At 40.8% G+C, this 21,536-nt stretch overlaps 1 protein-coding gene across 1 annotated transcript in view; it reads left to right on the top strand.

Annotated features, from left to right (window-relative positions):
- The window catches only part of LOC136857134 (M-phase inducer phosphatase), a 441,034-nt gene that overhangs the window by 100,581 nt on the left and 318,917 nt on the right, over nt 1–21,536 (top strand). The window contains exon 3 of the mRNA XM_067135542.2: nt 13,147–13,192. Coding sequence (XP_066991643.2) covers nt 13,147–13,192 — 46 coding nt within the window. The remainder of the gene's footprint in view (nt 1–13,146; nt 13,193–21,536) is intronic.

Below are 21,536 nucleotides of genomic sequence, written 5' to 3'. Positions count from 1 at the left end.
TAAGTTACTACTACTGTTATCATTCGTTACTTTCGGAGTGTAGTTGCGTTTGCGTGTTTTTTTAAAGCTGTGGATAAAGTTAGGTTTATGTGAGATAAGAAAAGGGAGAAAAACGTTTGCGAAGAAGGTACACACATATAGTAGAGATGAGCATCCATGCAAAGGTTAATGCAATAAACATGACGTAATGATGCTGGATAGGGAAAGAAATGCTTGAAAAATAGTGACGGATTAATTCAATGCTTCGAGAGACGGTTAGTTCTCTAGGTGCAAACTGAAAAGCGCCAGTATTGATATGCAAGTTATGTCGGTGTTGCTGCCGTAAGGTATCCTAATCTACAATGCTGGAGAATGCATTAACTCCAAATTGGTATTTTTTGAGTTCTATCACAACTGCAGCCCACGAGCGATATATGCAGACAGTTGCACTCACGATGTGTGGAAAACTTTCAAACGAGAACTGTTACCCTTCGAACAGTAGTCATCTTTTACAGGCATATTTAGGCGCTAGAGGCTCTTAACTTAGGAGTGTGGATTGGCGACCACGGGGCCCCTCAGCCGAGTCCTGGTATTGCGTCCCCTTACTTGTGCCAGGCTCCTCACTTTCATCTACCCAATCCGACCTTCCTTGGTCAACTCTTGTTCTTTTCCGACCCCGACGGTATTAGGTTTGCGAATCCTCGGGAGTCTTTCATTCTCACGCCCTTCGTGGTTCTTGTCTTTCTTTGACCGATATTTTCATTTTTCGAAGTGTCGGATCCCTTCCATTTTTCTCTCTGATTAGTGTTATATAGATGATGGTTGCCTAGTTGTACTTCCTCTTAAAACAATCACCACCACCACCACCTGCAGGCATATTTGTGCACCTGTCCCTTAACGTTACTACGGTGAATGATACGATCCATTCAGATCTCGTAGCTCTGAGCTTGCATTCGGGAGATGGTGGGTTTGAATCCCATCATCGGCAGGCCTGAAGATGGATTTCCGTCGGTTTCTGTTTTCACATAAGGCAAATGCTGGCATTATACCTTATTTAAGGTCACTCCAGTTCCCCCCCCCCCGCCCCACCCCCAGTCATAGCCCTTTCCCATTCTTGTGTCATCGGAAATGTTCGATGTGTTGGGGCCACGCTAGCCTAACCGGGCGAGTTGGCCGTGCGGTTAGAGTCGCACAGTTGTGCGCTTGCATCCGGGAGATAGTGGGTTCGAATCTCACTGTCGGCAGCCCTGAAGATGGTTTTCCGTGGTTTCCCATTTTCACACCAGGCAAATGCTGGGGATGTACCTTAATTAAGGCCATGGCCACTTCTTTCCCATTCCTAGGCTTTCCCTATCCCATCGTCGCCATAAGACCTGTGTGTGTCGGTGCGACGTAAAGCCAAAAAAAAGTAGCAACGCTAGCCTAAACCATTTAAAAAAAACGACATGCAGTCGTACGGTGGATGTTAATAAGATCTCCCGCAAAAAACAAATGTTTCAGTACGAAACGCTCACAGGACACACAGCTGTAAAATTGGGAGATTCAGCTTTATCTCTGTCCGAATTTTGTTTTAAATGATTCTAAAGAAAGCATTGCTTCGTAAGACCGAAACGTACCATAAACGCTCTCCCCGTATAAATGCCATACGAATCTCGTCTTTCACGCAGTACAAGCCCTACTACATTTCCCGTCGTTTTCTTCGTCGAGATCGTGAATGTAATCCAAGTAACGTTAAAATGTCTTCTTTTCGTTTACTGCACGGTATTCTATTTCAGTCAACAGGTCTGCTATAGCTGGGGACAAAACATGACGGCCTCGGTTCCTGGAAGCGAGCTGGAAGCCAGCAGTCAATCACATCCTGAACCCTGCTGAGTTAACGAGTTCTAAGTGATCCTTGTTTGTTTTGGAGAGGCTGCCAAACCACTTTCTTCCTCACTGTCTGTAGTATTTACCCTTTCTTCGTGTAGAGTGTAGTAGCCGATTTGGCAACTCTGGCTGCAGTAGAGGTAGTAAATCCTATAAGTCGCTAATAGACACCGAGCTGCCGCTGGAAAGTAGTGGTGTGAGACGAGGTAGTCATGATTTGTCCCCAACTATACTGGCTTGTTCCATGCCCGACATGAGAGTAAATTATATCCTTTATTTATTCTTTATTTACTTTGGTAATATACTACAAGGTGCTCTTAAACATTTTACTCTTGTAGTAATTTAGTCCGGGAGTATTTGAAATTACTAAAATACTTTGAAAGTAATTTACTTTCGAATGGAAGTCGCCGAATGTTGACTTCAAGAGTACTTTGCTACGGAAGTAGCACGTTGATGCACGCCACCCAAGTTGTTCTAATTTCAGGAGCACACTTCTGCGATGCCGATTCTGATTTTAATCTCTACATCCAGATCCCATTCGTGTGTTTTATCCAGGACGAGATTGAAAAGGAATGGTGACAGTCCTTGTCGAACGCCAGTCTTAACTTCGAAAGGACCTGATATTTCGCCGATGAATTTTACTTCTGATTTTGTGTCAGGGAGTGTTTGCTTGATGAGGTTTAAAGTCTTTGGGTCAAGCCCCTGTTCTTCTAGGATATCAAAGAGCGACTGTCGGTCGATTGAATCGTACGCCTTCTTGGAGTCAACAAACATGCAAATGATTGGGGAGTTTGTGGTTGCCGTATATTTCATTGTAATTTTCAAATTGAAGATCTGTTCGGCAAGGAACGTCCTGGTCGGAAGCCCGCTTGGTATTCGCCTATCTTATGTTCAAGTTGCTCTTGTGTTATGAGACTTGAGTCCTAAGTCGCTGACTAACTTTTGAAACATATAAAACTGCATTTAACTTGAAAATCTGAATATCTGCATTTAAAATGGAAATTATGAAAATTAACATTCATTAAATAAAACACACACTCGTCGGACCTTGTATTCACACTTACTTGTTACCTGCTTACTTACACATACGTTATTTGAAGGGCGCCAGCTGCCACTCAGTGCAGCAGTAATAGAATGAGAATCTTGACTATCTCTAGGGTGTGGGGTAATAAGCTTACTTTTGACAACATACCATATAAGTTCTGGGAAAAGGAGATTGGCGTTCGGTTTCCTCATTAATTTTGAGGTTAAGATATTTTACTGTCATTGAAATAAAACTATGAATTCGTTTGATAGAACAAAATATATTCTTTAAATAATATATAAAAAAATAGTGTGTCTTGTTGCGATAAAACAGATGAGAATATGAAATTATGACATTGCAACTGAAAGAAAGCTGGGCATGAATTTGAATTCTTCTTGACCGGACATTTAACAGTTTATACGAAATATTTTCCTCACTGATTCACTTGCCTACCTTCAACACTTTGAGTGTAATTACGACGTAATCCTTTGATCTGGTGTTTACTGTAGATGTGTCACGCCTAACTTGGTGATACATCCTTGTGACTGCTTCTTCTCCATATCATCTGACTTTTTTGTAAGTCAATATGGTATTACCTCATAGCAGGTGGTATCCCTGGCTCTATGGTAAGCCCTTGCGTCCGTGTCTTCAACTAAATGACCGACCAACCTTTGGCCTCACTCTCTCAATGACCAATGATTAATGGCTCACTGAGTCTTCTCCATCTAACGTTCACACTCGTTGACTGACCGACTGAGGCCTCTTCATCTAGTAGACTTCTTCACTGTTCAGCTTCCGTTTAAATAATGACTGTTCACATCCATTTTGACTTCTTCACTGTACTGCTTCCGTTTAAATAATGACTGACGCTACAATATGCACCCACCTTTTATAGACGTTGGTTGACACAGCTACGTAATCTCCAGAAATAACAATGACATACTCCCACAACGCCTCAAACTGTTGCATGTAATGGTGAAATGCCCTGGGGCTCCCTAAGAAACTCAAAGGAACAGAGCTCAGTGCTAAGTGAGCACGATGACGTAGCCATGACGTGGCAATGACTTGGCAGAATCGCCAATAGTGCAAAATATGACAACGTCACATCCACATCTGATATATCGAAACTCTCACTGTACAGGTATTTAATGTTAATCTACATATACGTATATATGCATACACTCAATTACAAATACGCAAGCGACAAGCAATGCATAATCGAATTGAATAATAATTATAACAAAATAATAGTAATCTCACAGATAAAATAATAATACGGACATAATAATAATAATAATAATAATAATAATAATAATAATAATAATAATAATACAGATAAAATAATAAAAATAGACAAGTTTGCCATCTTGTTTTCTGAAGCAGAAATTCTGTGGGGTGTGTCCTCGGATCTTTCGTGCAAATGGCCTATAGAAGTCTCGTGTGTTATAGTCTCTGAAGATTTTTTCAATGGAGTCTAATTGCTCCTTCGTTTGTCTCCTCATAGTTCGATTAATTTTGCAACTTGCTTTCTGGTCTCGAAAAAATGTTGTTCAGTCTCATGAGATTTTCTGCTGTTGTATTTCTCAAAGGCTCGTTTCCGTTGTTGTGTTTATTATTATTATTATTATTATTATTATTATTATTATTATTCCGAAGTATCTGTGGAACAGCAGAGGTGAAAGAAGGTGCAGGGGTGAATGGGTCTAACTACAAATGCCAAGAAAAGAAAATTTTTAAACTGAAGGTTATATTTTTTTAAAATTCAACTTTAGCAAATTTTATAACAATGAAACGTTAGGTAAAATGACGAGGCTTTAACCAAAACAAGAAAATCCAAAATTTAGAGACGGTATAACAATATGGGCTTCAAGCCCCAAGTTTTACAATTTCTGAGCTCTCAGCTCACAAACACATCTACCAAAGGGCAGAAATCCCCTAATAACATGGAGCACTTGCTCCCACCTAGCAATGTCAAGCCTCGTAGAGGCACATATCCAATACTGAAAAGAGCTGACCCGCTCTCAGTTTTCCAAGCCTAGGCAATACCAGACTCTGCACTAAATTGCCATCAAAGCACAACTTACACAAAATGAAACGGGGGTATCTTGTACCCAACCTACTGGTCCTTAGTAGAAAAAGAATAGGTTAAGTAAATGGCCCAAAATGCAAAAATGAATGGAGGCGTGAATTCGCACTCCTACATGAAACTTCTTAAAACCTAAGAGGCACTAGGCCGATGAAACAGGGGCTATTCCCAAACTATGGAGGTGACTCGTATAATGAATTTAACACATTAAGGAAGAGTAGAAAATCACTTACCAAACAGTAGTCACCTCAAGTCAAAAATGAAAGGGAGCTCAAGAGGGTAAAGCACTCTTTAACCCGATTTACAGTTTTTACATAAGCCATCACAAGTTTACATTTTTAGAAAGTAGGTTACATTGTAAAAGTTTCGGACCTTTTCCGCGGGTTAAACTGCTGAGCACCGAGCTCGATAGCTGCAGTCGCTTAAGTGCGGCCAGTATCCAGTATTCGGGAGATAGTAGGTTCGAACCCCACTGTCGGCAGCCCTGAAGATGGTTTTCCGTGGTTTCCCATTTTCACACCAGGCAAATGCTGAGGCTGTACCTTAAGGCCACGGCCGCTTCCTTCCCACTCCTAGCCCTTCCCTGTCCCATCGTCGCCATAAGACCTATCTGTGTCGGTGCGACGTAAAGCAAATGGCAAAAAAAAAAAAACTGCTGAGCTAACAAGAAATAAAGATGTTAAGCGGCAATTACCTTACTGAAGAACTGCTGCCAGATGGAGGAGGCGCTTCCCGCCTCCTGCTACACGTCCATACACTAAGTTAGATGTTGATGAAGTGACCGAGAGACAAGAAAATCAGCAGTTTTATACCCTCGGGGAAGATTCAAGACCTTTCCTGAATAATTAAGAGACACCCACAGGCTTTTATTGGCTACAGTACACAGTTACACACAAAATCGAAGAAGACATACAGGATTGGCTGAAAATTAATTACAGAAATAATTGATTGGCTAACTTCAAAACTGGCGGAAAGGAAAGATTAATATTGCCAACCCACAAATGAAAGGACGAAATTTAGTAAGAAAAAACTTATGAGTACAACATTTCTTCAAGAAAGTTCCCTCACTTCGCACCAGGGTGCATGATCACATGATCATAGTTATTTAGTAGAGACATCTATGAGAGAATGTCCAAACTTCTTGATAAATAGAAAACAAAAACAAGTCGAAATTCACACAGTGACATCTTCAGAGCAAAAGTTTAAGTAGGTCCAAAGTTCAGTGTTTCTCCAGTAGAGGAGTTCTAATGGGTGCAAGATTTAAACGTGCGGCGTAGAGGTGTACCACCCAGTACAATTATTATTATTATTATTATTATTATTATTATTATTATTATTATTATTGTACCAGTAAAGTTAGCGTGTTGCCATTTCTTGATGGATGCAGTACTTTTGTATCCGTCTCTTGGCTGGCACAGGCCAGAACAAAGTGTAGCTTCCACCGAAGTCCCAGTCTCATCCATGGCTGTGACAATATGGAAGCTGCTGGGGTATGCTTGGTGCTGAGTAATGGCATTCAGAGCACAACTAGTGTCTGTGTTATGAAAAGTGTTGCTTATAGGATCAGTCGTGCTGCAGTGGTGCTGGTCCAGTGAGGAAAGCAATGGCAAACTACCTCACTCCTCATCTTGCCTAGTACACCTCATTTGGGCTCTGCCATTGGTTTTTGCAGTTTCCCTATAACCGCATAGCCTTTGGTGGTGCTATTTGAGGATCCAAATAGCCTCTGGGCTGATGACCTAACAGACAGACCAGTAAAGTATTTTTTGTATCTATAACAAATGTTAAAATTTTTGCTTGGCGAGATATTGACATTCTCCGCTTTTTAAACTGAGATTTGCCGGGTGAGTTGGCCGTGCGGTTAGGGGCGCGCAGCTGTGAGCTTGCATCCGGGAGATAGTGGGTTCGAACCTCACTGTCGGCAGCCCTGAAGATGGTTTTCTGTGGTTTCCCATTTTCACATCAGGCAGATGCGAGGGTTGTACCTTAATTAAGGCCACGGCCGCTTCCTTCCTATTCCTAGGCCTTTCCTATTCCATCGTCGCCATAAGACCTGTCTGTGTCGGTGCGACATAAAACAAATAGCAGAAGGTAAAAAAAAAAAAATCCTGAGATTTACCGAATCTGTGGATCTCTTTTAACCTTAAATCGATGTTAATCCGTAGATTTTCAACTACTGGAGCAGGTCCCGTCATTTTCTGGTACTTCATGCTCATGAATTTGGAACTTATCGATCTTAATGAAAAATATCTACAGAAAAACATCTGATATCAGGATTAATGTGGCGCTGGGTGGTCCGAATAACACAAAATCCGGATATCAGAGACTGTCATTAAAATATAGCCGAATTCATGCATGATTAGTAACTGTAGCGGGGCTCTTCACACTCGGGGGGAGGGGTGTACCAGAATCGCTTTCCCGCGCTATCTGCTCTCGTAGCTTGTGACGTCACTGTGAGGACACTTCCATAGCGTGTTCCAATCGGTAACATTAGTAAGCGGTCTCCGGTCAGCTATTTAGTTTTTTACTAAATGAATTAGTACAAAGTGTGAGTGAAGTTTAGAATGCGTACTCTTATTTAGTGCAAGGAGGTGGTGAAATCAGTAAAAGCAGGAATAACTGCGCTGTTGCAGAGTGTTAAAATACGGCCTATAAAACTTTTTTTTTTGCTAGGGGCTTTACGTCGCACCGACACAGATAGGTCTTATGGCGACGATGGGATAGGAAAGGCCTAGGAGTTGGAAGAAAGCGGCCGTGGCCTTAATTAAGGTACAGCCCCAGCATTTGCCTGGTGTGAAAATGGGAAACCACGGAAAACCATTTTCAGGGCTGCCGATATTGGGATTCGAACCTACTATCTCCCGGATGCAAGCTCACAGTCGCGCGCCTCTACACGCACGGCCAACTCGCCCGGTGCCTATAAAACTAAGAATATATTTATCTCAGCTTTCCAAAAAAAAAAATATATATATATTTATGGGCTAAATGAATGTTATGGTATCATGGAGCTGATTAAAATCAACCCAATTCTGCTAGAATCTGTTCCTATCATTTCCTCCCTCCTAACTTTGAACGGAACTTAAAAAGACGAACTGCTGGGCTTGCCATAAAAAAAAGGAAATTGAAGGCAGATGTTGTACCCTCCAAAAATATTCCTAACTGGCATTGAAATGACATCGATACTACAAGTACAAGAAATGACAACGATAAGTTGAAAACATTTGCGCCATTATTGATATTAACAATTTGCTTTACGTCGCACCGACACAGACAGGTCTTATGGCGACAATGGGATAGGAAAAGACTAGGAGTGGGAAGGAAGTGGTCGCAGCCTTAATTGAGGTACAGCCCTAGCATTTGCCTGGTGTGAAAATGGAAACCACGGAAAATCTTCAGGGCTGCAGACAGTGGGGTTCGAACCCACTATCCCCCGGATGCAAGCTCACAGCTGCGCGCCCCTAACAGCACGGCCAACTTGCTCGGTGTGTTAGTATGAAGATAATTACTAAATTACTATACTGATATTCTGAATGGAAAAATCTGAAATGGTTGTGAATAGGCTATTCCTGTTGCTGTATTTCCTTCTCTCTACGATTTTCTACTTGTACACAGAAATCATTACATTATGTTCTACAGAATTTCACCAGTCAACGAGTACAGACACGATTCTCGAGATAGCTGACAATACCAAAGAAGAAATCAACCGGCTGAAAACAGAAATACAGACACTGGAGACGGAAAATTTGTCATTAAGGAAATAATTTGTGGCCCTGAACAAGTCCCAAGTTACAAAATATGCTGTACCTTTGACGAAAGGATCTCCGCACAATTGGGAACATGCATCATTTTCAAAAATATTTTTTTTTGAAAAGTACACCAATGAAATAGTACGTAAACGTATTACATTGTGGTATGTTGCCTTGTTTTCTACCGTTAAAAAAATATTTACTAGTGCCTTTCCGCAAGGCGAGTGAAACGGCCTCTGACGTAAGCGGCGCGCTGTGACGTCACGATCCAGTACCGCATGGAGCTCTACCAGCCGTTGTGCATCAGCCGTTGCTAAAAGCCGGTTGTTTATTATTCATGATCGCGAATAACTTCAAAATGACAGAAGAAAGGTTCAAAACAGCACATTCAGACAATCTATCATGTGTAAATGTCATCATTCTTGAAAAATAGCGACTTTTGTGGCCGCAGAAATTCGCGGATAGCAAGCAAGTTTGTAAATGGTGTCTTTTATATACGTGCAATGTACTGTAACCCATAGTATTAGGATAACAACGAACCTGGATAGATATCACATCACTTTCAACATTCCTTCTAGACTGATTCCCCTATTAAAGAATAACATTACATTTTCGGGCTTTCAGCATTAGTAAAGTAAGAAATCGGATTTCAGCACTAACATGAACATATAGGTAGCATTATAGTACTAGTCCGCTTCTGTGGTGTAGTGGTTAATGTGTGCCACTCCCGGAGGCCCGGTTTCGATTCCCGGCTCTGCCATGAAAGTTGAAAACAAATAGTACGAGGGCTGGAACGGGGTCTACTCAGCCTCGGGAGGTCAACTGAGTAGAAGGGTTTCGAATCCCACCTCAGCCATCCTCGAAGTGGTTTTTCGTATTTTCCCACTTCTCCTCCAGGCACCTAAGGCCACGGCCGTTTCCTTCCCTCTTCCTTTTCTATCCCTTCCGATCCTCCCATCCTCCAACAAGGACCCTGTTGAGCATAACAGGTGAGGCCGCCTGGGCGAGGTAATGGCCCTCCTCACCAGTTACATCACCATACTCAAAGTCTCACGTTCCAGGACACTGCCCTTGAAGTGGTAGAGGTGAAATCCCTCGCTGAGTCCGAGAGAAAACCAACCCTGAAGGATAAACTGATTAAGAAAGAAAGAAAGAAAGAAAGAAGGACAGAAAGAAAGATCATAGTACTATAGGGCTATAATCTATCATTCCCCAAAAAATATATATTTATGGTTGGGACAACTGGCCTACCCACTTCCGGGGCCCATGATAGAGAATTAAATATCTTTGTGGAGGGAAAAAGTTAAACATGATAAAGATAAATATGACTTCATCTAGTTTTCACAAGTCGGGCTGAGTGGTTCAGACTGTTGAGGTGCTGGCCTTCTGACCCCAACTTGGCAGGTTCGATCCTGGTTCAGTCCGGTGGTAGTTGAAGGTGCTCAAATACGTCAGCCTCGTGTCGGTAGATTTACTGGCACGTAAAATAACTCCTGCAGGACTAAATTCCTGCACATCGGCGTCTCCGAAAATCGTAGAAGTAGTTAGCGGGGCGTGAAGCCAGTAACATTAATTACATTTGGCTTTTAACAAGCTGAGCATATCAGGAAAGAAAAGTGTCCTGGTGACATTTTAGTCGCTCAATACAGAAATGTCTTTGGGTGCTGTGACTTTTACTTTTTTTTTTTTTTTTTTTACTGTTTGCTTTACGTCACACCGTCACATATAGGTCTTATGGCGACGATGGGACAGGAAAGGCCTAGGAATGGGAACAAAGCGGCCGTGGCCTTAGGTACAGCCTCAGCATTTGCCTGGTGTGAAAATGGGAAACCACGGTAAACCATCTTCAGGGCTGCCCGCAGTGGGGTTCAAAACCACTATCTCCCGGATGCGAGCTCACAGCTGCGCGCTCCTAACCGCACGGCCAACTCGCGCGGTATTTTTACCCTTCGGTTTATTGACTTGGCTTGTATAACCTAAAACTTAGGCTAAGTTGGATAATATTTTAAACACCTACATCACTATTTTCACCTGTGTGCAATTATGTTATTTATTTCATTAATATTATGATATTTATTATAATTGAGCATTGTTAACTTATAAGACCCCAACAGACAAGCATTGGTTTTGTGTAGAGTTATACATTTGTTAAATTCACGTTGTTTCCTTTCATGATGTACACGCCAATTCTTTGTTACATTATAGAGTATTTAGATATAGCCTAAATTTCTTTACCAATTAAGCTCTTCAATAAAGACATACATAACTGTCCCATGCCATGATATATTGTTAGAATTAGAGCTGTCAAAATGGTTCATAACCCCTTTGATTTATTATCTTGATATGGATCACCCAAAACATAGGTTAGGTTTGGAGAATACTTTAATAATCAGCATTATTTAATGCACTGTTTATTACTTTCATATTCCAAGATGTAATTGAAGCATTTAAATAAAGCATCATACATTAAAATTTAAAGTTTTACCACTAGAACAGCTGACATGGAAAAGTGATTTGAAAATTCAAACAAATTCATCTTACGTTAAAATCTGCAAAATAATAAACTGTAGACTTTTCCGATATATCACCAGCATTTCTCCAGCTCGCCAAAATCCATTTCTCCCTAGTTTTAGCGTCTTTGGAACGTTTATAAACAATTTGTTTGGTATGGTATGCGATGTGCTATTGCACATCGGAACTCTACACCATTTGTAAGTTTTCTGCCTCACTGTCTGCGCAGGATTCATTTTAAGTCTAAAATATACCACTGAGAAAATTATCCAATGTATAGACCTCGAATTTAACCATACTAGACACTAACGTAAAGTAGAAATAAGCGAAGTGTATCCTGCTTCTCACAGCACACTATGTGTTATTTCGTCTGCTAATTCAGTCAACCTGTACGATGACGTCAGGCCAATGAGATCGCGTAGTTGCGTGACGTGACATTTTCGTAGATTTTTATCATGTTTGGAGTTATTATTTGTACATTCTGATCACATTTTTTGAATTCTGCATGCAATTTTGAATCAGATTAGCATATTTTTAATTAAAACCCCGGATTATGCATGTTCCCTATTGTCAAAACAAGAAGCACGTAGTGAACTGAAGCGTGTCTGGTCTCAGTGTTTCTCTCCCGCCCAAATTCGATCCCTTCTGAACAAAAACAAGAATGAAGTGAGTCCTCTAGGACATAGCAAATGCCCTTACCTTACGAGCTCTCTCTTCTTTGGCATATGTTTATTTGCGGAAACAGAGATGTTCTCTAACTTGTCGCTCAACCTTTCAAAATTGGGACAAGCCTTTTTTAAGTGTAAACCTGGAATTTTGACAGAGGTTCTCGATATCATTAAGGCTGAAGGCAGAAACATTCCAGCACTCACTCAAGGTAGCAGTTATTAACTTCGTCAAAATGAATGTAGATGATCCGTATGTTAAGATTCATCTGATGAAGTGATTTTAGGTCCGCTTAATTCCCGGAAAATCACAAAGTAATATCGCTGTATGTGAGAACAAAAACATTCATTATGATTAGACGAACTAGAAAAGATGTATGGACATTTCACGAAAGAATGCTCTGAGGAAGAACATTCTCTGGGTAGCATTATCATCATTTAAGACGAGTTAATATCTTATTTCGGATAGACATTAAGTCTAGATGTATAACAAAATTTTCTTAAATTATTGCATTTCCTGTAAGCTACATGTCATATAACGCGTATGTTACTTTCGAATCTGCTCTAATTAACTATAATAAGTTGGATACTAACTGTCCTCTATGTTAAAAAGTGTTGAATTCAGTATTTACCTCATTAATATGCTTATTAGTTTGAATACTTTGTTCATAAAACATTTTCTCAATTTTGCAATCGCCGCTGTGATTGTATGTGCATCGTTACAGCTACATATTTGAGGCGCTATGTTTTCATATTAATTGTAAATGAAAAATGTTATGTCCTCTATAAAGTTACATGACTAAATGGAGTGTAATTAAAATAATATCTAACAAGATCAACTTAAAAAAAACACTCACATTCTTGTTAGCATGTCAGAGACCTCTGGTGTCATCCGACAAAATTAAATATGTAACTACTTGGCGAAATGGGTAGGTAGGCCGCCTATATGGCACAATTTCGGATCTGCAGCCTGGTAGCTGAAACAATAGTAATAAAATAATAATACGTCAGTAGGGAAGAAAAAACAGAATGTATTGAATCTGGTGGTAGCCATATCCGCAGGGTGACGTCACGCGCACCAGCTAATGGCAGCGCAGCTCCCCGGAATGGCCTAACTGTTAGTATGCTAGTTACATTGCTTCATACTAATGATATGGCATTGTATGACCTGTATTGTCTGTTACCTTGTAGGAAACGTCCTTGAAGATGAATTACTTTTTTCGAGGACCGTTTTCCACAGTCCTATAATTTCATGAACTTTTGTTTCAGATTCTCCCATATCATCTGTCGATTCGCCTCTTTCTGGAAATCCAAGGTAAGTCTGAGATTATTTTGATTATTGAAGACTTTATTTTCTGATAGGACAAGGTACCATCCCTACTAATGTTGGGTTGCCTAACCTTGTGCCATTCAGGCCGTAAAATCATTGAATACTGTAGCTTCATCGATAGATTTCCCGGCAGAGCGCCCAAGACATCAGAAGAGGTAGTCTTATTTCCGAAGGATGGACAAAAATCTGGACACTGCATGTCATTCTTGTTGGCATGTCAGAGACCTCTGGTGGCACACTCCGCGTCATCCGACAGAATTGAATATGCAACTACTCGGTGAAATTGGTATGTAGGCCGCCTGTATGGCACCATTTTGGGTCTGCAACCTGGTAGCTGACACAGTAGTAATAAAATAATAATACGTAAGTAGGGAAGAAAACTAAAATGATTGTATATCAGGCCTGGAGCAGATGAATCATTTCAAATATTTAGGATTTGTACTGCCCCAGAATTGTAGTATGCTAACAGTAAGGTTTTTGCTATTTGCTTTACGTCACACCGACACAGATAGTTCTTATGGCGACGATGGGACAGGAAAGGCCTAGGAATGGGAAGGAAGCGGTCGTGGCCTTAATTAAGGTACAGCCCCAGCATTTGCCTGGTGTGAAAATAGGAAACCACGGAAAACCATCTTTAGGGCTGCCGACAATGGGGTTCGAACCCACTATCTCCCGGATGTGAGATCACAGCTGCGCGACCCTAACCGCACGGCCAACTCGCCCAGTCTAACAGTAAGTGAAATTGAATCAAGGTGCAGCAAAGCTAATGCAGAGAGCTCGCAGTTGCGATCAGCGGTATACTGTAAAAATGAAGTCGGCTCTTGGACGAACCCATTTTACATCGAACCGACTTTTATGTACGGGAGTTAAAGCCGGATAATTCACCAACGGACTGTACCTGAAATATAAGAATACGTCAAAAACATCGCGCGTCATGTCCCAGACGCATGTGATCAGAAATGAGTAAATTTATTAGTTTTCTTAAAATCCGGGCCTTGTCTGAGTCCGACAAGTTTAGTTTAACGCCGAGGACTTGTATTCCCGAAGATTTCAGTCATAATCACTGGCGTAAGTTAAGCAGCTTATATTCGCATCTGATAAATTGCATCTTTTGAGCAACTCAGACTTGGCACTGTCGAGAAGGTCTTGCAGCTTAGAAGAAATGTTATTTTCCGGCTGCCCCACCCCTCGCTCTAGCTCTCTCTCTCTCTCTCGCTCACACACACACACACACACACACACACACAATGTATTTGGCGCGCTCGTTGCAGTCTTTCGGGTCTGACCTGCTCTCGCCTGAGTTGGCTGCGGAGTAACAAACAAGTTGCAGGTAGGCTAGCCTGGTTATAGAGAAGAATGTAACAGGTGGGTGGCGGGCTGCATGTTTCAACTCATTCATACTTCTTCCCTCTTGTCCTGGGCGGGCTTATACATCGGTGAACCTCCCACACGCAAGTATCAGGTGTGGTTCATCTTCGCGATCATATTGCATTTTACCTGGGATGTTCAGTCACTTGAAACCGGAGTTCTGACGTATGGTGCTGTCATTACGTCCATCTCTAGTCGTAGTTAGGGGCCTTATTATCGTTTAACATTCTACGATAACGTGACCAGATTTTCAAATAATAAAAAAAAAAAGACGGGACTAAAAACGTATTTGAATCGGCATTTTATCTAAATGTTCGTTTTTTGCTATGCATTTATGTGATGACAGTGAGCAGCTTGTGTTCCAAGCAATAAATACTGTGCTTTTACGATAATTATTAGGCTAATAATAATAATTTCGTGTGGCTATTTTTAGCCGAGTGCAGCCCTTGTAAGGCAGACCCTCCAATGAGGGTGGGCGGCATCTGCCATGTGTAGGTAACTGCGTGTTATTGTGGTGGAGGATAGTGTTATGTGTGGTGTGTGAGTTGCAGGGATGTTGGGGACAGCACAAACACCCAGCCCTCGGGTCATTGGAATTAACCAATGAAGGTTAAAATTCCCGACCCGGCCGGGAATCGAACCCAGGACCCTCTGAACCGAAGGCCAGTACGCTGACCACTCAGCCAACGAGTCGGACATTATTAGGCTTAGAGATGAGTATTACAGACACAAGTAAGTTAGGATGCAAACGTAACCAAGGCGCAAGTGTCATATACCCGCACGACAGTTCTGCAGTGAGATTGCATAAATGTCAGCGACCTGAACTATTCGAACCCCTGAAATTAATGCAACTCACCGGCATAACTGAAGAGCGGCTAGAACACTTGCGCTGTGTTCAAGTGCATTTGCAATCTAACTTATTCGTACCTGTAATTCCCATCTCTAATTTATTACATACATGCATAGCAGTGGCGTGCGGTGGTTTTGAAAAGTGGGTATGCTGTCCAAAATAGGACGTACTAATTACCGAAAGTAGGAAGTACAATTTAACGTACGTCATATAAAAGAACGTAATCAAGCTGTAACCATATAGACTCAAGTGTAATCTCATGAAAATTGAAAGATTTCTAACCAGAGCGTACGGTATCATGTCAAATCATTGGTTTTTCAGGAAACACTAAATAACTAGTGACATCACATTTGTAGATTTTAAAAACCGATATATATTTTAAAGCTGCAATTAACTTAGTGAGATGTATGGGAATAGCTTATTTATTTCCAATGACAGTGCATAATACGTAAAAAACGAAACAAGCGTGTCATTGTTGGGTTTTTATCTGATAATTGTTATTTTATTCAGTTTCCTACATCAAAATACATAGATTAGTGGAAATCACATATATTTCATGAATTACATGTCATTATTATGTTAAAAATCTCCTTGATCTCGTATGTATCAGAAAACTCTCTGACCTGTTAGACTTTTCACCCTTCAGCCTGTGCAACAGCATCATTCATATTACATTGTACAGATAGGCCTATCTCAAAATTGATAGTAACTTACTTGCTACGTTTTTATCATAAGTTCTTATGCTGTCCACTGTATGCTCCACTACTAACAAAACTATGCATTAAGTTCCTCCGCAAGATTTTTTGTTGTTTTGAGTCTACTTGAAGGTGAAACCTAGTCGTCTCTCTCGTTTTGTGAATGTTGTGATGACATTATCATAAAATGTGTCTGTGCTCTTCAGTCGGTGAAGAACTTCCTTTTCTGTGGACGTAACTACCAAGTCTGAAATTCGCTCTTGATTCTGTGTTGACCTATGATAAGTCTTAATCCTTTTGAGAGCTGAAAACGATCTTTCAACTAACGCTGTTGTGCTTGCAACAGTTGCTAAAAGTAAACCCAACTTGTACACTTCAGGCAGTGCTGTATTTAATTGTTTGCTTTTCAGGGAACACACTAACTGATGAGGGTGTTGACCATCAAATTCGTCAAACTAATACAGCATGATAAATTCATTCTTCAACCAGATAAAATCAAACAAGTCTTTATAGGACAGTTAAAGATTTTCAAAAGCAGAATGAGGAAAATTACCTTAGTACGTTTCATACTTCAGAGGACACAACAAGGATGTAAACTGTAATTGGTTTAATGACCCAAATCATTCGTCTAATTGTACAATAATATTGTAAAAAATAGAGTGGTATAGGAATTTCCTTGGAATTATCGGATCTTCTTCCCGACATTGTCGTTTAGTTGGTGGAGAGTCTTCGACACCATGATAGACCAGAGTCTCGGCCCAAGTTACGTCGCACTTATTCCCGAGGTTTAGTATCTCTCTTTTGATATCCTGAACATTCTGGGAGCAATATAGGACGTCTAAATGCTTGGATTGAAGGACTTTGAAAAGGATATAAGTGAAGGTAAAAATATTGCTAAAAATCAGTAACAAAAAGGAAGTTTCAATGCTAGTTAGAAATTTCATGAGAACTTGTGCTGCTTCTACTGTATACTGCCCCAGTTTGAGCTTTCATCTAAAACACTCTGAAGGAATTAAAGGAGTGAAGTGCAATGTCCTTTCACTATGTGAACAAGACGAGATGAAAAACTCCACCGTGTTGGAGTATTTTTAAGCATCCTCTTTGCTGTAAATTCTTTCAGTTCATGGGATCGTTCAGAGGACTTATGGAAAAATGTTCCTAATCCCGTTAAGGTCTGAACAATATTTTACATTCCTTGACACAGGAAATTGACGGTGACAAAATTAGAATAAGCTTGGATAAATATGGCCTTCGGAAAGAGTTAGTGTATTTTGGTTCTTAATCCACTTGTGTGGCCGGCCATCACACCTGCTCCGTCGAACGTTTGTGCAACCAACCTGTAGTTTAAGTCAAACTCAGTAACAATGTTTCTCAGATGTTCAAGCAAACCACTGGCTGTTCGATCTGCGCTAACATCAATGAAATAAATTTGCCTTTCGTGAACTTTACCACTTTCAGAATCAACGTATCTCAGAGTGGTTGATAGTTGAGACAAATTCATGTCTGGAGTCTCGTCAAGAAGAAGGGCATTTCTGACTTCACTTTTTCCAAAACTACATCACTACAGCCCTTATTAAATCATGTTCTATCCGGTTTGAAGTTCCGCGAAACACGGTCGATGCCTCTAGGTGTGACTTAACGTCGCATCGTAAGTGGCGATTTAAGTTCAATGCACCCAAATAAGCACCCCTGTTCAAAGAATCTTCACCCTCAGAATGTCCTCGCAATGGTAATTCGTGAGTAGCTAAAAACCACAGCATCAATCAATCGTTTGAGCACCTCTCTATTTCTCCGGACGGTTTCATCATATTGTAGAGTGCTTGCAGGCAATTGAGCATCAAGCTTAATATCATTTCTAGCTTTTACAAACGTTCTCAGCTGTAACAGTGCAGAAATGTGCGACTACGATCTCTCATGCTTTTGAATGGCACTGTGCAAGTTACTCAGGTTATCGTTATTACCAGTGTGGGACCACACAGTTCCGTCTCTTGCAAAGAGTAAACATGGCCAGAAAAACAGTTTATTAAATTTCGAACTTCCAGCAATCCATTCTGTTTTACTATACTGTGAAGTTTGGAAACGACGAACGTACTCTTGATTTTTGTTTTTATGCGTTTTTAAGGTTGGACATATCTGGAGAAGGTTTTCCAGATTGAACAATTTCTAGTTTCTCACATAAGCTCGTAGAACAAAACTATTTTTCCAACAGTTGTTCAATCACACAAGCTGAGTCAGCCATCGTACATATTACGATACCGTAGTTGAAAGTAAGAAGAAATTATATTTCACTTAATACTTCTACATAAATACACATGTACGCACTCACGACACAGGCTAATTATAAGCACTGTCCACGTTTCATGTTATTATTATGAAAATAATTAGAATGTATGCTCCTACAAAAACGTCACATGTTCCACTTTAACACTGGTACCTACTAGTAGGCACATTTTTCTCACACTGTTACATTTAAGTAAAATCTAATGTTCAATTCTAAAAGGCACTGGATATTCGTACTTTTCAGAAGTGCTTCGCTACTGTCAGTTGTCACTCGCAAGAGCTGTTTCTGCAATAAGCTAAATCACTGTAAATAAGACACTGCTGCACCATGCGCTTGAGCCGGGCAGCGTTCAGTTGTCGGCTTACCAAGCTCGCATACTGGCGCGGTTACTACTCATGCGTCACCTTGAACTCAACGCTGGGCGAGCGAAGCGGTAGGTGTGTCGCGTACCCTCGCTACTGCAGAAATTCGCACTGCAGAATTTACCTGCTACGTACTGCAGAAAACCATACTGCAGCAACTGAGTAATTACAAAAAATATTGGCAACTGACAAGATTAACTTAATTTTTGAACTTACAGTTGCATTAGTTTGTTTACTTTGTATCTCATATCCAACGGGTAAGCTCGGCTTAGCCTGCATACCCACAATGCACGCTACTGATGCATAGTACAGTAACACGGATATTTGCCTTAAGTCGCCATTGACATTTTTATTAGATTACAACTAGGCTGGGTTAGAATAGGTCCGACTCATTGGCTGAATGGTCAGGGTTGAGGCCTTCGGTTCAGAGGGTCCCGGGTTCGATTCCCGGCCGGGTCGGGGATTTTAATCGCTCTGAATAATTATTTTGACCCGGGGACTGGGTTTTTGTGTTTGTCCCAACACTTTCCTCTTCATATTCACACAACACAACACACTACACTACCAACCACCACAGAAACACGCAATAGTCGTTACATCCCTCCATATAGTGTTGGCGTCAGGTAGAGCATTCAGCGGTAAAACAGGACCAAATCCACTTGTGCGACACATTTCGCACCCGCGACCTCACAGATGTGGGAAAAGGCGGTAGAAAAAAAGGAGGAGGCTGGGTTAAAATATCTGCTTAAAGTAGGTTAATTATACCTTTCATCATACCCATATTCTGTATTTTTAAGTTCCATAATAACCAAATATTCTTAGCTTCATAATGCGTAACATTCTCCAGGATGAGCACCTGTACAATGTGCATAGAATTTCTCCGGTGAATGGATTTCATTTAATAGAATAAAAGTGTCGTAGGAGTCTGTACAATAAATATTTCTGAAAAGGTATTGTCTACTTTACATGGCCTTTACCATTTGAACTGAAAGTCGCCGAGCTGAGTGGCTCAAACGATTGAAGTGCTGGCCATCTTACCCCAACTTGGCAGGTTCGATTCTTGCTCAGTCCGGTGGTATTTGAAGGTGTTCAAATACGTCAGACTCGTGTAGGTAGATTTACTGGCACGTAAAGGAACTCCTGTGGGACAAAATTCAGGTACCTCGGCGTCCCCGAAAACTGAAACAAGTAGTTAGTGGGACGTAAAGCCAGTAACATTATTGTCAAACTGTTCTCTGTTTATGTAATATTGTATTCTTTCTCCTTGACTTTTACAACTTTTAATGTATAATTACTGTTAGGTAAAGTTCAGTAGCCGGCCCCACGGTGTAGGGGTAGCTTGCCTGCGTCTTATCCGGAGGCCCCGGGTTCGATTCCCCGCCAGGTCAGAGATTTTTACCTGCATCTGAGGACTGGTTCGAGGTCCACTCAGCCTACGTAATTACAATTGAGGAGTTATCTGACGGTTAGATAGCGGTCCCGGTCTTGAAAGCCAAGAATAACGGCCGAGAGGATCCGTCGTGCTGACCACATGCCACCTCGTAATCTGTAGGCCTTCGAGCTGAGCAGCGGTCGCTTGGTAGGTCATGGCCCTTCGAAGCTGTTGCGTTGCGCCATAGGTTTTTTAAGTTCAGTACTTCTAATTTTTAAGGTTATGAATGGTTGATTTGTTAAGATTGTAGTTATTTATCAGTTTACTTCTATTACTGGTTAAGTGTAAGACAGCGATAGCTGTCTCTAATTTGTCAGTATAAATAATCATTTATCACCTAAGGTACCGAATATCAGATCAAAGAATTGATCATGGTGCCACAAGGTTGAAATAATATAGAATTCAAAAATATTTGAACGTTTTGTAAAGGATGATCATGTGGGATTAAAAAGTACAAACATTATTTTCAAACTGACCTAGAGGTCTCTTGCTGCTCTGCAGCATTCGTTATAAATGTCAGATAACTTGTCTTAATATAAAATGCTCCATGCGCTGCCCGAGTACTACTTTGAACGTTTATTTTTAGGATTGGTATTACCTGTTAAGTATGTGTGAAGTGATTTATTTTGTAGATTTCTTTATTGTGACGTTGAGTTATAATTTACTATTGTATCAAATTGTTTTATACATCATACCAACTCAGATAGGTCTTATGGCGACGGTGGGATGGGACAGGGTTAGAAAATGGGAAGGAAGCGACCATGACCTTAATTAAGGTACAGTCCCAGCATTCGCCTGGTGTGAAATTAAGAAATCAATTAGAACCACCTTCAGAGCTGCCGACAGTGGGGTTCGAACCCACTATCTCCTGAATGCAAGGTGACAGATGGCCCAAACCGCCCAGCCACTCGCTCGGTTTTTACGAGTTTTTTTATTTTTTTAGCTTTTGAGTTATTGCTGTATGTTTAATTTAACGTTTTAGTTTTATTTTGTTTCACGTGGAACTTTGTCCTTGTGGCAGCCCAGATTGTCTGGGAAGTAATTAATCCTTTCAAACAATAAAAATAAGTGATAACTATGTATTTACACGTAGCGCTGTAAGTTATATGATGTTCACGATTCCAACTGTCATTGAGATTGTCACCAATCAGCCTAGAGAACCCCAAAACTGTGAATTCAGAATCGGTCCAGTAGAACGGATGGACGGACTGTATAAAGCTGTTTTTGGTAAACTCTTATACTATATAGATAGAGAAACGGGGCGCTGTTTTTTAAACGGGACATTCGGTGTTCCGAGCACACATCTAGCGGGACATGAGACAAGGGTCTCAAAAAAGGGAC

This window comes from Anabrus simplex, chromosome 1, assembly GCF_040414725.1.
Source record: "Anabrus simplex isolate iqAnaSimp1 chromosome 1, ASM4041472v1, whole genome shotgun sequence".
Classification (NCBI taxonomy): Eukaryota; Metazoa; Arthropoda; class Insecta; order Orthoptera; family Tettigoniidae; genus Anabrus; species Anabrus simplex.
This window is presented reverse-complemented; position numbering and strand designations above follow the sequence as displayed.